The sequence below is a fragment of the Nannospalax galili genome, unplaced genomic scaffold (genome assembly GCF_000622305.1).
Source record: "Nannospalax galili isolate Female #2095 unplaced genomic scaffold, S.galili_v1.0 scaffold979, whole genome shotgun sequence".
NCBI classification, from domain to species: domain Eukaryota; kingdom Metazoa; phylum Chordata; class Mammalia; order Rodentia; family Spalacidae; genus Nannospalax; species Nannospalax galili.
In genome coordinates, this window is record NW_008343671.1 from 1,248,170 (window position 1) to 1,267,130 (window position 18,961).

The 18,961-nt window shown below is 43.0% G+C and overlaps 1 protein-coding gene across 1 annotated transcript in view; it reads right to left on the reverse strand.

Moving 5' to 3' along the window:
• Scn8a (sodium voltage-gated channel alpha subunit 8) overlaps positions 1-18,961 on the reverse strand; it is a 196,068-nt gene that overhangs the window by 111,906 nt on the left and 65,201 nt on the right. Inside the window, exon 2 of the mRNA XM_008840003.3 lies at positions 5,423-5,752. Within this exon, the coding sequence (XP_008838225.1) occupies positions 5,423-5,698 (276 nt within the window). The 5' untranslated portion in view covers positions 5,699-5,752. The remainder of the gene's footprint in view (positions 1-5,422; positions 5,753-18,961) is intronic.

An 18,961-nucleotide genomic window follows, 5' to 3' on the forward strand; every position in this document is an offset into this window, starting at 1 on the left:
GACACAGAACTTTTTAGTGCAAAAGGAATGTACCATATTTAAAGACACATCGATCCTGTGATTTTTTTTTTCTAGGACTTTCTTATGACAGGGTACACCTATTAGACACAAAAGCCACATCAATTATCAGTTCTAAGTAATGGGAAAAGGGGGTAGGAACCAAGTAGAAAGGCTTGCTTTCAATTTAATCCAGATTTTCTTACTGCCTACTTAATACTTTAAATAGTGACTAGTACGTACATGGGCACTTAAATCCAAGAAGTTATTAAGCATTAGAGAGTATTTTTGTAGTGATGACAGATACTTTAAGCAGTAAAATAAAAGTTGTGGATTTCATTCTCTAAAAGAAAAAAAGTGGAGAAAGGAGGAAATAAGGTGAGAATATTGATAAAGTTTAAGATCCCATAGCAAAGCACTGTGTGGTGGCACACCGCTGAAGTCCTCCAGCACACAGGTTAGCCTGAGCTACAGGGAGAGATTAAGGCCAGCCTGAACCCTATTTCAAAAACCTTAACAACCTTCCAAAAGATTCCATAACAGAAAAGAAGGGAAAACAAGACAATGAAGATTTTGGGGGGGTTAGATGGTCTAGTTGTTAAGAGCACTGGCTATTATTCTTGCAGAGAACCCAGTTTCAATGGCCAGCACACATATAGCAGCTAACAACCATCAGTAACTACTCCAGTTCTGGGGGATCGGACACCCTCTCTGGCCTCCTCTAGCACTGCATGCATGTGGCATACTTAAATACATGCAGGTAGAACACTCATACACATAAAAGTTAAAATTAAAGACTTTAACAGGTTTAAGAAAACATAAAGAAACCACAGAAGGCACCGCCATCAATGGAAACCATTGCAGGGAGACAAGGAAATGGGAGATAAAGGATGGGAAGAAAAGGCTTTTTAACAAACACTTTGAATTTTTAATCACGTAAATATATGGCCTATTTAAAGTTAAGTCAAAATATGTAGCTGTTCATTAAATGTGCTTATTTGTACCGAACTGAAGAACAAGAAGCGAAGGAAAGGCAGCACTGGAACAGGTAGCAAGAGGCAAGGAAACCATGGACACAGAAGTCCGGGGCAGTTCAGAGGGCGATGCAGGCTGTCTGCAGGGCCTGCTGGGAAAGTCCACGCAAAGCCCAACAAGGCCCTCAGAAGCTCAGGATGGCTAAAGCAGTGTCATTCAGAACAGTGTCCTGACAACGTGATGCCTGGTCCCCAGGGCCTCGCACCCCTTGGAAGCATGACAGGGAACCCAATGATGGGAGTTTTCTGTCCCTCCTAAAGGGGAAGGAACTAGGAAACAAGTGTCTGTGCAAGCCACCATGCTGATTACTTAGAAAACAAGACCTCGGGAAAGAGAAGATTCCACTCTATCGTCTACCACAGAAAAGATATTTATCTTACAAAGAATCATTTACAGAGATCCCTGGAAAACAAACAAAAAGGGATGTCTTCGTAGTCATTTCCGGCCCAGGATCTTTTGATTTGTGGGTTAATTCCCAGTGTGCCTCCTTGTAGGAGAAGCCCTGCTAATTTAGCCTATGTAAGGTCTAGTTAGTAACACCACAAAGGATTTGCAAGTAAATTGAGAAAGCTTTTTTTAAATCAAATGAAAATTCCTCATTTAAAAGTACAATGGGAGCAATGGATATAGCTCAGTTAGCAGAGCTTTGCCTACCATGCATGGGCCCTGGGTTCAATCCTCAGCACTTCATAAAATGGATGAGGAGGTACATGTCTGTAATCCCAGCACTCAAAAGGTAGAGACAGGAATGTGAGTTCAAAGTCATCCTTGCTATATGGTAAGTTTGAGGTCAGGCTGGGCTACATGAGACCCTGACACAAATAAATAAGCAAATATACAATGGGCACTTCTACTTCTCAACTGTCAGCAATGCACTCTTTTTTTTTCGGTCTTTTTGAAACAGGGTCTCCCTGTAGCCCCAGCTGTCCTGGAACTCACTATGTAGACCAGGCTGGCCTTGAGCTCACAGAGATCTGCTTGCCTCTGCCTTGCAAGTGCTGGGACTACAAGCGTGTGCTACCATGCCCAGCTCATATATATTTTATTTTTTATTATTTTATGTGTATGAGTGCATTGCCTGCATATGTGTGTGTAAATGCACTCATGTTGTACAATGCCTGTGGAGGTCAGAAGTCGACAGATGCCCTGGAACTGGAGTTACGGATGGTTGTTAGCCACCATGTGGGTGCTGGGAATTGAACCTGGGTCCTCTGCAAGAGCAGTCACTTAGCCATCTCTCCAGCCCCCAGCAATGCATTCTTAACAGAATTTGTTTGCTTTACTGTGGCCATTATATTATACATATGTTTTATGCAGTCCTGAATGGTGGTATGTATTTTAAAAATTTTTTAAAAATTTAGAGCCAGGTGTGGTGGCACACACCTTTAATCCCATCAATCAGAAGGCAGAGGCAGGCAGATCTCTGTGAAACTGAGGCCAGCCTGGTCATCGTGGCCAGCCTGGTCTACGTAGTGAGTTCCAGGTCAGCTGAGGTCACAGGGAGACCCTGTCTTTAAAGATGGGCCCAGAGTGGTGGCACAAACCTTTAATCTTAGTACTTGGGAGGCAGAGGCAGGTGGATCTCTGTGAGACTGAGGCCAGCCTGGTCTACATTGTTGAGTTCCAGGCCAGTCAGAGCTACATGGTGAGACCCTGTCTCCAAAAAAACAAAAACAAGCAAAAAATTGAAGACCACTAAAAATATAAGTAAAATTATTCTTACTGGTAAACATTTGTCCTTGTGATAAGGCCAAAGGCTAAAGTTCAACTTTGTGTGTGGTACATGTTTATGTGCATGTGTGCATGCAGGTATGCATGCATAAATGTAGACATGCATTTAGAGGCCAGAGGTCAATGCCAGATGTCTTCCTCAATTGCTTTCTGCCTTTCTGCTTTAGACAAAGTCACTTACCAAACCCTGGAGCTCACCTCAGTTAGGCTAGCTGGCTCATGAGCTTGTCTCCAGAGTTAGGAAAACAGGTACATGTTTTCTTACATGGATGCTAGGGACTTGAACTCAGGTCCTCTTGTGTGGCAAGCACTTTACTGACTGAGACATCTCCACAGCCCCTGAAGTCAAATCTTCTGTCAGGACAGGCCAGACCTATAATGGAGCTCCATTGACAATAACTTGGCTTATCCTTTAGGAACAAGGACCCACTCTCCTTGGAGAGTCCTCAGTCATGAACCAGGCCACTGAAATATGGAGCACTGGGAATGGAAAGAGAGCATTCAATGGGGCAAGACCCAGAGAGAGAGGTTCATAAAGGAAAATGGAGGGGAGGGAGGGCCTGGAGAGATGGCTCAGTGGTTAAGAACACTTGCTATGCTTCCAGAGGGACCTGGGCCCGATTCCCAGCACTCACATGATGGCTAACAACTTGTCTATAACTCCAGTTCTAGGGGATCCAATACCCTCTCTGGCCTCTGCAGGCATTGCATGCACATGGGTACTTACACACATGCAGGCAAAACACTCATACACATAAAATAAAATATTTTTTAAAAAACAAGGAAAATGGCTCTGACAACTAATAGGTCTCTCTATTTTTTTCATATCTTAATTTGATTTAAGGAAATGAAGTTTAATTGTATGTAAGATGGAAAATTAATTTAGGCTCAGAAATGAAGTGACTTACCAAGAGTCATGAATTCTTTTTGTGGTTTGTTTTTCTTTATTTCACCTATAAATTATTTGTGGTAGCTTGAATAATCCATACACAATAAAGAAAAATGTAAGTAATAAATGTGGTGAGTCATGGCAGGCAGTCAAGATCTCTTATTTGCAGTCTGCTGTTCTTTATGCTGTATCGTATTTCGTTCCTTAAACATGAAGACTGAAGACTACTGGCTCTACCTGTCCCTACTCTGCAGCTGTTCTGAGCTGCAGCAGAGGCACACGAGTAAAGGGCCACATTGTGTGGAGAATGTCTTCACTACCTTTGCATCCAGAGCTAATAACTACAGAGCTATACTTAGGCCCTTACATTTTTTTTTAATTTTATTTAAAAATTTTATTTAGTGTGTGAGGTATACATACGTACGTACGTACATGTATGGGGCGGGCAGAGGACAACTTGCAGGAGTCTATTCTCTCCTTTTACCATGTAGGACCTAGGGACTGAACTCAGATCCTCAGGTTTGGTGGCAGGTGCTTTTACCTGCTGAGTCTTCTCCCCTGTATAGCTAGATCTTTTAATTCTATCCCACTATCAAACCAAAGAAGCTACAATTTCTTTGAAAATACTGAAATACAATTCAGTTAGGGGCAATTTAAAAGGGCAGTTTTGTTAACAATGACGGTACAATGAAGCTTTATATTTGTTTTTTGGATTTTTTTGGTCTTTTTGAGGCAGGGTCTGCCTATAGCCTCAGCTGGTCTGGAACTCACTATGTAGACCAGGCTGGCCTTGAACTCGCAGAAATCCGCCTGCCTCTGCCTCCAGAGTGCTGGGACTAAAGGTGTGCCACACCACACCTGGAGAAGCTTTATATTTGTAAATACAGAGCCATCACCCCCATCCTGTTCTCTGGAAAACCCTGTAGATACAAATCTTTAAATGACATCTGCTGAATGAGACTGAGATCAGTCTTCGGGATTCAATGGCCAGTTACCTGACCAATGACTCCAACCAGGAGGCTCTGTGTCTTCACTTGCTTTCTTAGAAAGAGATCTAAGATTTGGTGAAATATTGGTTTGGGAAGTCTGAACCGCTTTGTCAAATAAAGACTGGCCTTTCACCTACGTTCTTTGTCCACTGGAATAGCAGTATTGATTTTGCTGCAAAGATCCATCCGGAGAACTGTGTAAGAAGACTGAAGACCGGGAGCTTTCCCGGCCCAGTGTGCTTTACTGCTCCTGTCCTGGCCCCCCAACGGCAATGCTCCATTGTCATACAGGAGGGCTGAACAGAGAGTAAATCCAAGGTCTTCATGCACTGCATTAAGCAGTCTCTGCTTATGATGCATTATCTTTATAAAGATGGAATTTCAAATGTGTGTCAGGGGGTTGCACAGGGCTGTAGTGTCTTTCTGAATGCTGGAAAATGGACTTGTCTCCCTCACTCTCCCTGCCCTCCTTTCTCCAGCCCCTCCCCAGCCCTCAGGACCTCACACATGCTAGACAAGTGCTCTAACACTGAACTACATCCCCATACCCTATGTTATTTTTTTTTTCTTATCTGGCCTAGAGCCAAAAAAGAAAACTTCTTAACAGAAGTGACAAGTAGGAAGACCTGAAAGTGACCCTTAGCAGCAACAAAATGGAAAAAACGATCCGAGTAAAGCAGCTGAGGCCCAGGCTACTTCTCCCCACTCTGGCAGACACAGCTCCCCCTCTCCCGAGGCCTGAAGGGATGGGGCACTGGCTGCTGTGCTTCCTCCAACTCACTTTCTGCGTCAAATAGTAAGGGTCAAAGTCCTCCAGGGGAACAGCAACCAAGCCTTGGGGGATGTCCCCATAGATGAAAGGCAAACTCTTCCCTGCCTCCAGGTCACTGTTTGGCTTGGGCTTGCTGTCCTCATCGTCTTCTCGATGGCTGCCATCCGCCTTCGGTGGTTTCTTGAGCTTGCTCTCAGCAATGCGCCTCTCGATGTTTGCCAGTGACTCAGGGGTGAAAGGCTTGAAACTATCAGGGCCTGGTGGTGCGAGCAGCCGCGCTGCCATCTTCTCATCCTGCAGCAGCTTCGTTAGTTATGCTGTGTCCAGGACAGGTCAGCTCTGGAAGAACAGCAATACAGGCAGCATTAATCAATCACCCTCTAACAAAGAGGCCAGATTAAAGCAGCTCATTCTCAACCTTTATTCACAATCTTTGCAACACAGTTTCCACCATGACATGGTTCTTTTTTCTTAGGACAATTTGGGGCATAAATGGCCTGAGTGACCTTTATAACGTCCCTCAGGAATGATCAGCTAGGGAGATGGAAAGATCAGGTCTCCCACACTGCTAGCATTTATTATATTTGCCTAAATCCAACTCACAGAACCACACACAAATAAAAAAAGATGTGTTCCATATCCCCTGGGAAGCCTGTTCTCAACTAATAAGGCATCTTAAATATCCCCAGGGGCCAAGTGTTCTTGTGTGCTTAAGTTACATTCCTCCCCCGAGATATCTACTCCCCAAAGAAACAGTCTTCCTTTAAGGGCAAGGTAAGGGTAAACTGTCCCTCTTCTCAAAAAGTTTACTTTCTATAAATAAAACTAACCCTTCAAAACTTTTGCTGGCATAAAATATTGATAAAATGGCTTCCATCTGTGTTTGCCCTTTCATTGCCAGGTACTTCAAGTCACAGAGTTGTCTAAAATCTGCCCAGTATAAAATTCCAGTAGTATCTGATTTTAATAATCAAGCTCCCACTAGGGTCAAACAAGCAACACATTTTTCTGTGGAGAGGGCAGCCACGGCTCCCCCAACCTCTGGCTAAGCAACCCAAAAGGCAGGAGGGAGTCCCGAGGTTCCTCCCCACACCAGCACTGCAGCACTGCAGGCCCAGGAGGCCTGGCTCCCCAGGAGGGCTCAGGGAGGGAAGAACTGTCAGGATGGTGCAGCGGACAAGCTCTCTAGAAAGAACAACTCAGGGACTTCTCAATCTAGTATGTGAAAAATCATTTTTACTTCCATTATGGAACCTGAGTTATCTCCATCCAAGCCTGGAAGAACAACTGCTCAGTCCTTGCCAGGAAAGGACCAAGACACTGGCAGCTCACTTGGCATTCAAAGTGACACAGTCATTCTTTTAGCTTTGGGAGCACAGGGATAATGCAGGAAATACATCCTTTGATGCTATGTTTTCTATTCTCTACAGATGTTTAAATATGTGCACGTGCACGCATGCCGTGACACCCATACCCAGGATATAGTTTGTTCTTTCCCCCTCCTACTTAGCCCTCAGGGTCTACTTCAAGTATCTAGGTAACTCAAGGCTCCTAAAGAGAATGGTGGTAAAGCAAACTCTAAGTAATTTGAGAGTGCAGTCCCCTAGGGCTCCTTTCATAAATCTACCTGCTTTGACTCTGCTTTTCAGGTGACTATGCGCTACTGAAGCCTGTGGCCAGGCAACTCCTCGGTTGACAGCATGGGGTCCATGGACTCAGAACCACACATTGGCCCCACACAGACTAGGTAGCTTCCCACTGCACCACAGGTCCAGGCAGGGGAAGAGGTCAGAGGAATTATTTCCAGGTAAGAAGCATAGACACGTCTAGTCCCATCCATTTGGCAAATGAGGAAATGCTGCCGAAAGTCACAGGACCAGGATAAAAATCACAACCAACGGCCAGCAATGTAGCTCAGTGGATGAGGGTACTTGCTGCCAAGCGTGACAACCTGAATTTGATCCCTGAGCCCCACATGGTGGAAGGTGACAACTGACTTCCACAAGTAGTCCTCTGGCCTCCAGATATACCCTGTAACATGGGCACTCACCCCACCCCCATACAATAAACGTAAAACAAGATTTTTTATTTAATCTCAACCAAAGAGCCCTGACATCCCAACTTCTATTTCTTTTACAACAAAAAATAAGTTAATCCAATCCTGCCCCCCACTAGTCCCAACAGGAACAATCTGGTTCATTAAGCAAAATCATACAGAAATGATATGGCTCTACTGAGGCAAGACTTTATTTACGAGGTTTCCCCCAGCACAGACTCCCTTTCCCCTCATTCTTCCTGTCTACCCCTGCATGCAACTAGTAAACCCTCTTCCTCTAGACCCTTGCCACCACTCCAACCTCTGTGCGTGCCTCCCCTTCTGCCTCTCACAGTGCTCCATCAGCAACTGAGCTCACACTCTCTCAGCTACTCCAAGTCCTTGCTCCAGAACAGCACATGAGGTAGATATTATCAACATTTAACAGATGAAGAATCAGAGGTTCAGAGAATATGACTTGTCCAAGGACACAACTAGAAAATGACAAAGACAGGACTCTGAATACTCCTAGTCAATTGTTTTCGCCCTCAATACTCAACAGTCTGGAGGTCTGAGGTCAGAAACTAGACAGGATTATGCTTGGAACCCTCAATGAGACCAAGTATCTGAAACTCCAGGCTCCAACTTCCACATTCATCCTCAAGCCTAGATCTGTCTCCATTCCTACTAGGAGGACAAAGAATATTGCAAGAGTAAGTCACTTACAATGCTGAGAACTTGTGGTCTAGTTGCAGGTAGCCATGCTGGTCACTGCAGCCCAGGCTGTGTCCACCGCCTTTGCTCCCAGATTCTGCTTCCTCCCACCTTCTCCAGGACCAGGTCCCTCAATTCACCATTCCCCAACACATTTTCCTTCCTAGGCCTTTTCTCTGTATACCTGCATCCCCCACTCACTCTCTTTACCTATGGCCTTAATGACATTCACTGTGCCATCCTGGTCCCAGCCACAGTTGTGATCTCCCCTCTGGACAGGCCCTCTTCTCCTTCTCAAATCTGTTAGTCTTTCCTTTAGGCTGTCTACCCCGAGGTGTGTCCACAGGTGACTCTCAGGCTTCCATCACCAGTGCTCACCATCCCAGAGCAGTCTCACAGCTATATCCATGGGGCTCTAGAGTCACTTGTAATTAAAGTCATTGAAACTATTCTCACTTCCCAGATTTCCCCCTGACTCTCTCATCTCTGTAGGTGGGACACCCTTCTTCCAGTCATCCAGCATGGAGCCTTAGTCACTGCTAGGCCCACTCTTCAGGAACAGCTTCCATTTTCAGGCATCACTGTCACCTTCTCAGGTCTCACTAAAGCAGCCTCCTCCTGATGGACCAGCCTCAGGCTACCCCAGTACTTTCCAAAGACCTTCTTCCCTAAAAGCCTGCTTGTCACTGGCATTTTTGTCCCTCACCTCCACCAGTTACATATCACATTCCAAACTCCAGGCCTCTGGCAATGTCCTGCTTCCTAGTCCTTTCTGATTCTCTGGCATCTGCTCTGGTGATTACTGTTTGTTTTCTAGTTTTAAAGGTAAACATGATAAGGTGTTTGGATCTACAGCAGCCTGTTTCATCTGTAATCTGTACACATCTGTGTAACAGCAGTTAGGATCAAGACATAGGATATTTACTTTCAGAACCTCAATCTGCTCTCTTGTGCTCCCACAGCAGTAATCACTTCCTGGATTCTTTTTGCTGCTTCTTAAACTTCACATAAGTAAAAATACAGTCTGGGGTCTGGTTTCTTTCCAACCATAACTCTGTGAAATTCACCTTTGCTGTGGGTACAGCAGTATTCATTTTTACTGCTGTATAGTATTCCATACACAACTACAGCACAGTTTACTCTCCTTTGTCAGGCTGTGGGTTGTTTTAAGCTCTTACAAATAAGATCTAAGCACCTCTTACTCATGTCTTTTGGTGAGCACTCACTAAAGCACTCCTTCCACAGGGTATGAGGGTTCCAGTTATTTCATATCCTCATCAACATTCAGAAGTAAGAGTCATCTTAATTTCACATGTGCTGGTGGGTATGTAAAATTTATTCATTGAGGTAAAATTTAGGTGACACAAAATTAACCATTTTAAAGCAAACAATTCAGTGGCATCTAGTACATTTACAACTGTCTCTCAGTTGAATGCAGAGCTAGTCCGGGTATCCAGCCTGCTCTGAGGAGCCCCTATCCCTGTCTTGTAACCTCTGGAATTACAGGCAGGCCCCACACTTACTGGCATTTACCTGGGCTCTAAGGATCTGAACTCTGATCTGCATGCTTGAAGTCAAGCACTTAATCACTGAGCCATCTCCACAATCCTGATGGTGTTTTTGATATGTATTTCTCTAACTATATTGATAGATTTTTTTCATATGTTTGATGGATTGGTATAGGTTTACTCTGCAATATCTGACAATATTGAGGACCTTAAAACAAACAAACAAACAAACAAACAAACAAACAAAAACAGGAAAAGCAACCCTTATGGTAGTGGTGGAGTTCATGGTAGAATGCTCCTAGCAAGTACAAGGCTCTGGGTTCGACCCTCAGCTTGAAGGGGAAAGAAAATATTTATTTTCATTTTATGTGTATGAGTGTTTGCCTGAAAGTGTGAATGTATATCATGTGCATGCCTAGTGCCCATGGAAGCCAGAAGAGGGAGTTGAATCCCCTAGAACTGGAGTTGCAGATGGTTATGAGCCGCCATGTGGTGCTGGGACTCAAACTTGGGTCCTCTGCAAGAGCATCAAGTGATTTTAACAACTGAGCCATCTCTCTAGCACCATGGAGCACCTTTTATGAGTGCTGATTATTGCTATATCCCCTTTGGTGAAATGCTGGCTTCAGCCTTCCTCACGTTTTTTTATTGGGTCATCTACATTTTTTCTTATTGGTTTATATTCTCTGTTTATTTACTGAACAAGTCCTTTATCAGATATAAAGTACCCGCCCCTCTCTTACATCCTTAGTGATATCTTTTAATAAACTGTAGCTCTTAATTTTAATGAAATTCAGTCTATCATTTTTTTCTTCCAAGTTAGTGCTTTTTAAGAAGAACCTGCCCCAAGGTCATGCAGGTACTCTCCAATGTTTCCTTCCTAGCCTAGGAGTCCTACCTCCTAGTCTTATCACACCATCCTCTTACCCGACTTGTGGATAGGGAATTGGGATGCAGACTGCTCTGGCTTCTTCCATGCTGAACAGGGATGCAGGGTGAGGCAACTGGGATTCCCCCTTCAGTGGGTCTATCTAAAAGGCTCCTAAATTGCATAACTCTTATCTGTAGGGGGAGAAGAAAGTCCTTGACTAGTAATAGGAGATGTGAAGGAGAAGTAAAGGCAAGAGTAATTAGCATTACAAGTACTAGATAGGGGACTAGAAAAAAGTCAGAACAGGGAAAATTTCAAATGATCATATGAGAGTCCATTGGAATTTCTTGACAAGGGCTTCCAGGAACATCCCTCTATTGGGTTCCTCCTCATTTTTCTTTTGTCTGTTCAGGATTTGCTTTCAGGAATTTTGATACCTGTTGGAGTGGTTAGAATCAGTGTCAGTTCCCTCTCAAAGGCTTCTAGACAGGGGGAGAAAACATATTTAACCATCATTTTAGAACAATAGCTGGTTGTCTTCCTTACCAACAGGTGGGCACTACAGTATTAGACACCAAGATTTGAAGTCTTACATCTGAGCAGCACTTTCTGGTTAAGAACAAAATCATCAGTTAGAAATAATGTAGACTTAAGCCTAATGTCTGGAAAGTGTAATCCTTTGAACTCTTAAAGAAATATACTGATGACTTTACTCTTCCCAAATAAATCAATTTATATTTACACTTAAGGCCGTTTGAGGATCTGTTCCTCAGGGGTCACATGGGCTTGGGAGGAGCCCCTGGATCCTTTCTATTACCAGTTCCATCTATGTGAAGATAATTCAAAGGTCCTGCTTGACCGTGGCTGGCTTCACTTGGAAGCATGGAGGAAATGTTTTCTCTGAGTTGACCCACCTCTTTGTAAACTGGACACTGGTCCAAGTCCATCTGGTGCAGTCTCCATAGCCTCCATGAACAAGAGGACAGGTCACTCACCACAGTTACAGGACATTCAGTTAGGGTAAAAAGGCCCCAAAGAAATGTAGCCAGTTTCTTGGCTAAAAGTCAAAATGTCCTTGGGCCTCTTAGCAACATACTCTGATCCAAAGGCCAAAAATGTCAAAAGTACTTGGGAGCTCTTATCTAATCCTTAAAAGATTTTAGGGTTACCTTTCCAGAGGGGGGAATTTTAGAGTAGCAAAAAGCCCCATTTAAAAAAAAGAAAAGAAAAGAAAAGAAGTTCGACAACCTCATTCACCCTCCCAGCTCTCCCACCACCCCATCTCTCCTCCTAGTGGGTAATGAAAATTGGTTCATTTGTAAGATGGAGTTCTACTCAGCAATAAAGAAAGATGAAATCATGAAATTTGCAGGTAAATGGATGGAACCAGAAACTGTTAAACTAAGTGAAGTAACACAGACTCAGAAAATCAAATGATGTATGTTCTCCTTCATATGTGGATCCTAGAACCAAATCCTGAGAAGGGAGTATGTATCTAGACATAACTACAGGAACCAGGATAATGGAAAGGAACCAGGGAGGTAAAGGAAAAGAAAGAACCTGAAAGAGAAGAACAGTAGGAAACAGGCCTTAATAAGGGAGATATGGATAAAAATTGGGTTAGTTTAAGGGAGGGGGGAGAGAAGGGTATACAAGGAACCTAGGGGATAAAGGGAAAGAAGGAGCCCAAGAGAGGTAGGACCATAGGAGAAGGGTATTAGTAAGGGAGAAAGGAGGGAAATGGGGGTACTTTAAATGGTGAAACCATGGTGGAAGGGTTAGATAGTAAGAGAGATAAACAATGCCTAGTTTTAAAAAAACAGAGGGAGCCATATTAGTCCAATAACCTACTGACAAATTATACATACAACTAGCTCAAGGAACAAAATATATGTCTCGTCAAGGTTTATCTGGTTTTTGCCCAAGCTTTATCTACATAGCGCATGGTAATTAAAAGTACCAGACTGGTGGAACTAACCTTGGATGTTTAACAGACATACTTTGAGGCCTATACTAATCTGATCAGAGGGACATAAAGGACAGTTTTTGCTCCTTGCCTTCCAAGGTCAACTAAGTTCCAGGGGACTTTGGAGCATCTCTCAAAATGTCTTGTAACTGTGCTGAGTCACCTGTCCTCTTGTTCAGACTCCACCAGATGGACTTGAACCAGTGTCCAGTCTACAAAGAGGAGGGTCAACACAGAGGAATCATTTCCTCCATGCTTCCAAGTGAAGCCAGCCATGGTCAAGCAGGACCTTTGACTTATCTTCACATAGATGGAATTGGTAAAAGAAAGGAGCCAGGAGCTCCTCCAAAACCCATGTGACCCCTGAGGAACAGATCCTCAAACAACCTTAAGAGTACAAATAAATCGGTTTATTTGGGCCAACTGTATGGCCTTAAATATCCAAAAGGAAAGTATAACCAAAGATTAAAGTGACCAGTATATTTCTTTAAGAGTCTATATGTATAGCTAAAAGCTACATAACAAGAAACAATTCCAGACAGGAAATACCTTCCTTTGAGTTGTTGGCCAGGGTGACCCAAAAGACTCCCAGACAGTAACCCAGCATAGAACTGGGAAAATGAACAGCAGATCCCAAACTTATCTAAAGGAATGTTGGCAACTGATTGCTGCTAGATAAACAAGAGCTGATCTTCCAAAAAACAAGGGACTCTAGATAGGCTGAATAGACTCAGCAGATGGACTTGCACTGGGGAATGGCTGGGGGTACTGATAACACAATGGGCAGTTAACAGCGTGACAGAGTACATGGGCTCCAGCGTGGGGGGGGGGCTGCTACGGGAGGGTGCCATTTTAGATGCGGGTATAAAGATAATTGTTTGGGATGTTATGTATAAAATACAGGGAAAAAAAATCAATAAGCCAGGTGTGGGGGCGCACGCCTTTGATCCCAGCACTCCAGAGGCAGAGGCAGGTGTATCTCTGTGAGTTCAAGGCCAGCCTGGTCTACATAGTGAGTTCCATGCCAGCTGGGGCTACTGGGAGACCCTATCTCAAAAAAGACCAAAAAGATAATTGTTTGGGATGTTATGTATAAAATACAGGGAAAAAAAATCAATAAGCCAGGTGTGGGGGCGCACGCCTTTGATCCCAGCACTCCAGAGGCAGAGGCAGGTGTATCTCTGTGAGTTCAAGGCCAGCCTGGTCTACATAGTGAGTTCCATGCCAGCTGGGGCTACTGGGAGACCCTATCTCAAAAAAGACCAAAAAAAACCCCAATAAAATAAACTAAAAAGAAGAACCTGCCCCAAGGTCATGCAGGTACTCTCCAATGATTCCTTCTAGAAGCTTTATTATCTCACCCTTTTCATTAGACCTGCAAACCACAGGGAACTGATTTTTGTACATAGTATGAGATCAAGGTTTGTTTTCTTTTTCTCCAACATTAACGCTTGATTGACCCAGCATTGCTTAGTAAAATGTCTGGTCACTGTTACTTTCACTGACTTCCAGACATACTTTCAGTGTCCAGTTCCAACCCTCATGAAGTCTGTCTTTCTCCTGTACCCAAGCTCTATTCATCCGCTTAGCCACTAAATTCCTCCTGCAGAGAAAACTCTTGAAAAAAATAAACAGACTTCTTACATTTAGAATGAACTCAGAGGTCATGCAATCTAACTTTCCTTAACTGTAAGTTAAATAAGAGAGGCTAGATCATTTAACTGCTACTTAGTGCACACACAGAGCTAGAATCAAGGTTTCCTGGCCTTGATTATACAGCTGACCCTTATGCTTTGGGAATTTGAACTGCACAAATCTACTTATATGCAGCTTTTTAAAATTTTGTGACAATTTGAAAAAAGTAGCAGAAAAAAATTTTAAAATCAAGGAAAGTTTAGGTGTGTCATTGAAAATGTATGTATGTATTCAGTCTATTTGGTCATTAGTTACCATAAAATTATACACAAACTTATTTCAAAAGTTTAACTTTATCAAAGCCTATGAACACACTTAGAACACACATGGTTGTTACTTTTAGCCTACAGAAATTTGGCAAACGTCAAGATCCAGCACACACTGCAGTACACACTGTCCAAATGCTGTGATGTCGCAGTCACTTCCTGTTGCCTTTGCAGTTAAGTCCTTGTGTGGCACTAACTGCCTCTACATGAGGAACTTCCACTACAGTAAGTCATGGATCTCACTAAGAAGTGATCTCTCACCATTTTTGCATACTTAATGCCATGTATATTACATGTAGCATACCAAGTATGTGTCAACCAACTGTTATCAGCAAGTCTTTTGGTTAACAGTAGGAGAGTGCAGTTGAGTTTGGGGGTAATAAGAGCCAGAGATATAGCTCAGACAACCTGCCTAGCATGCTAGGCCCAGGCATAAAAACAAAGGCGTTTTAGAAGAGACAAAGTTATATGTAGACTTCAACTGTATGTGGGCAGGTTGTTCAGTCTCTCTGCCAAGGGCCTTGTTCACCTGCTCCTATCTCAGCTGCCTATCTTCCTGCGGTGCCCCCATACTGCCCCAGACAATGAAGGGCAGTGACAGTGGCTTTTGGTCATGAAAGTGTCAAAAAAAGTTTGAACTAGATTCCAAGTTGGGGGCAAGAGAAGACTAGGGTTCTCTTTTCTTGGTCACCTGAGAGAATTAAAATCTTTAAGTTCTCTATGGGATCTACCACCAACAAATAAAGAGGAATCCACAATAAGGGATAAAGGGTAGAAGACAAAGAAAACCAGCAGTGAAGAGAAGTTAGAACAGTAACAAAAAAGAAGGAAGTCACTTAGGAGCTGATGTTGAAGGGAAATACCATAGGCAAGAGTGCACAAGAAATACGCTGCGAGCAGGGTCAAATAAAAAGGTTACAAGTGAGCCAGGTATAGCAGAGCACACTGCTAATCCTGGCATTCAGAGGGCTGACGAGGAGGATGCAGAGTACAAGACCAACCTAAGCTACACAGTCAGTCAGCCTGGGTTGCATAGCAAGATCCTGTTTCAAAAAAAAACCCCCAAAAAACAAACAACAAAAGTTTCAACTAGTACAAAAAGCTTTTCTCAGAGACTGGATTGTAGCCCAATGGCAGAGCTCTAGTCTAGCATGAGGAAGACCCTTGGATAAATTCCAAGCACTGCAAAAAACAAAACTGGTCTCAGATTTGAAAGAGAGGAGCAAAGCTGGAAGACTCACATTCCTGATCTCAAATTTTATTATAAGTGTAGACTCATCAAAATTTGGTATTGGCATAGACACAATCATAGAGACAAATGCGTAGAGTCCAGAAATAAACCCTTACATATATGGTCAAGTGATTTTCAACAAAGGAGCCCAAACCATTTGATAACAGGTAAAGGACAGTCTTTTCAACAAGGTGCAGGGAAAACTGGGTATCTGCATGTAAAAGAATGGAACTGAGCCATATTTTATACCACATTACAAATACTAATTCAAAATGGATCAAAGCCTAAATGAAAGATGAAAATTCTAAACTCTTGCAGGGCGTGGTGGCGCAACACCTTTGATCCCATCACTTGGGAGGTAGAGGCAGGCAGATTTCTGTGAGTTGAGGCTGGCCTGGTCTCCATAGTGAATCCAGGCCAGCTGTGGCTACGGGGAGACCCTATCTCAAAAAGACCAAAAAAAATAAATAAATAAAAATTAAAAAAAAAAATAAATCTGAACTTTTAGCAGAAAACATGGCAGAGAAGGGCTCTGTGATGCTGAATGGTTTCTGGGACATAATTCCTGAAGCTCAAACCAGAACAAAATTTTTTTTTTTAAATCACTAAATTGGGCTTCATAAAAATTATGGCTGAGAGGGTAAAAGCATTTACCCTACAAGGGTAAACACTAGATTTCAGATCCCCAGCACCCACATAAATGCTAGGCTACCTTTTAATTCTAATGCTAAGAAGGTGAAGACAGGGGCTCCCTGGAGCAAGTGGCTAGCCAGACTAGCTCAAACAAGCTCCAGGTTCAACAAGAGACCCTGCCTCAATGAATAAGATGGAGAGAGATCAAGAGAGACTCCTGACATCAGTCTCAGGCCTCCACCTGAACACATAAGTATGTACACCTGCACACACATGTGGGCCCATACACATAAATACCCATACACATACACATGCATGCCACACATAGACACATGCAAAAATAAAATAAAATAAAAATTTAAATCTCTTGTTTATTACATGAGAATATCAAGAAAATGGAAAGGCAACTTCCAGAATAAAACGTTTACAAATCACATATCTGAAAGGGAATAAGTAGTAGGATGGTTAATATCGTAATAAAAAAAAAAAAACAAAAAACAGAAAATAACCACTTGATAAGGACGTCAAAAAACTGAAAGCCTAGGGCCAGCAAGATGCCATTTACGGGCAGGCCTCAGAACCTGAGTTCAATCCCCAGATCCCACACAGTAGCAGGAGAGAACTGAGTCCTGGAAGTTGTCCTCTGACCTCAACATACATGGGTGCTGTGGAGTACCCATGCCTGCACTCACATAAAAAAAAAACAAAACACAAAATAAATAAATGTAAAAAATAAGTTGAAAGCCTAGTACACTTCTGGAGGGAGCCTAGAGTGATGTAGGGTCACAGAAGGGTAAGGCAATTCCCCCAAATGAAGAATAGAATAATACTATATGTCTACCAATTCACTGTTAAGCGTATGCCCCAAAGAACCAAAAGTAGTGACTGGAACAGATTCCTAAAAGCATTATTCACTATCACTAAACAGACCAAATGGCCATGAACTGGATATACAAAATGTGATCTATACAGATAATCAAATACTATGCAGACTTAAAAATAAAAGAAATTCTAACTTGTGCTGCAACATTAATGAACTTTGAAAACATGCTAGGTGAAATAAACCAAAAACAAAAGGGCAATGCTATCTAGTTCTACTTGTATAAAATACCTAGTCAAGCCGGGGCGTGGTGGCGCACGCCTTTAATCCCAGTACTTGGGAGACAAAGGCAGACCGATCTCTGTGAGTTTGGGATCAGCCTGGTCTACATAGTGAGTTCCAGGCCAGCTGGGGCTACAGGGAGACCCTCTCTCATAAAAAGACCAAAAATTAAAAAAATAAAATACCTAATGAGATACAGAGACAAAATAGAATCCTAGTTATCGAGAGGTCTGGGGAGGGGCAAGGCAGTTGTCTAACACAAGGGTGTCAGGTGAAAAGGCTGGGTGTGGTGGCGCACGCCTTTAGTCCCAGCACTAAGAAGACAGAGGCAGGCGGAGCTCTGTGAGATGGAAGGCAGCAAGTCCAGGCCAGCTGAAGCTACAGAAAGACCCTGTCTTAAAAAGACCAAAACAAACAGACAAAGATTTACACTGGAAGCTACACTCTGATGAATAAGGTCGTTCACTCTCGAAAAGGCCTTGACAGTCTTCTGGGGAAAGAAGTCAGCCCACCCGGCAAAGCACAGTATAAACCGTCCAGTAAGGCAGAACCAGGATTTACAGACACACAAAAGCAGAACACCGGGTTTGCAGTGGTCAGGATTGGCTTCCTGGAAAAAGCAGTGGGCTGCTAGAGGAGGAGGAAGCGGCATATCCAACAGACCAGAGAGCAAGGAGGCCAAGACACATGGACTACAACAGTTCAGTATTTGAGAATATCTGCTGGGTTAGCCCATGCCATACCAGGAAGGCGGAGCCTGGTTAGCAGAGAGGGTGATGAAAACAAGAGGCAGATACCAAAGGCTTTAACTAAGGAATGACCTCCACCTCAGGGCTTCTTAAACTTTCCACTCACAATTCCTTTCTCGAGGAATTTTTATGGGACCACAGGTATATAAAATAGATATGTAAATTAAACTTTTTATTGATAATATGAGCTATAAGGAAATAACTTTAGTATGCATATAATTTACCATTTCTTTAAAATGAGAGGAAATTTACTATTAATAAGAAAAAAAAATGTGCCTCTTTGTCTACCATAATACAATCTAAAGATATACTAATTTGATAGTTATAAACTGAGGAATGCCGGGTGTGGTGGCACAGGCCTTTAATCCCAGCACTTGGGAGGCAGAGGCAGGTGGATCTCTGTGAGTTCGAGGCTAGCCTGGTCTACATAGTGAGTTCCAGGCCAGCTGGGGCTACAGGGAAACCCTGTTTCAAAAAGACTAAATAAAATAAATAAAAAAACAAACAAACAAACAGATAAATAGATAAATAAACCGAGGAATGCCAAAAGAAGAAACTTCAAAGTTTTTGTTTTATATAAAATCATTATGGTTCTAAAAGAACAGAAAACTGTATGTATAGAAACAGTACTGCAATTTATTCTTTTTTTTTTTTGGTCTTTTTGAGACAGGGTCTCCCTGTAGCCCTAGCTGTCCTGGAATTCACTATGTAGACCAGGCTGGCCTCGAACTCAGAGAGATCCGCCTGCCTCTGCCTCCCAAGTGCTGGGATTAAAGGC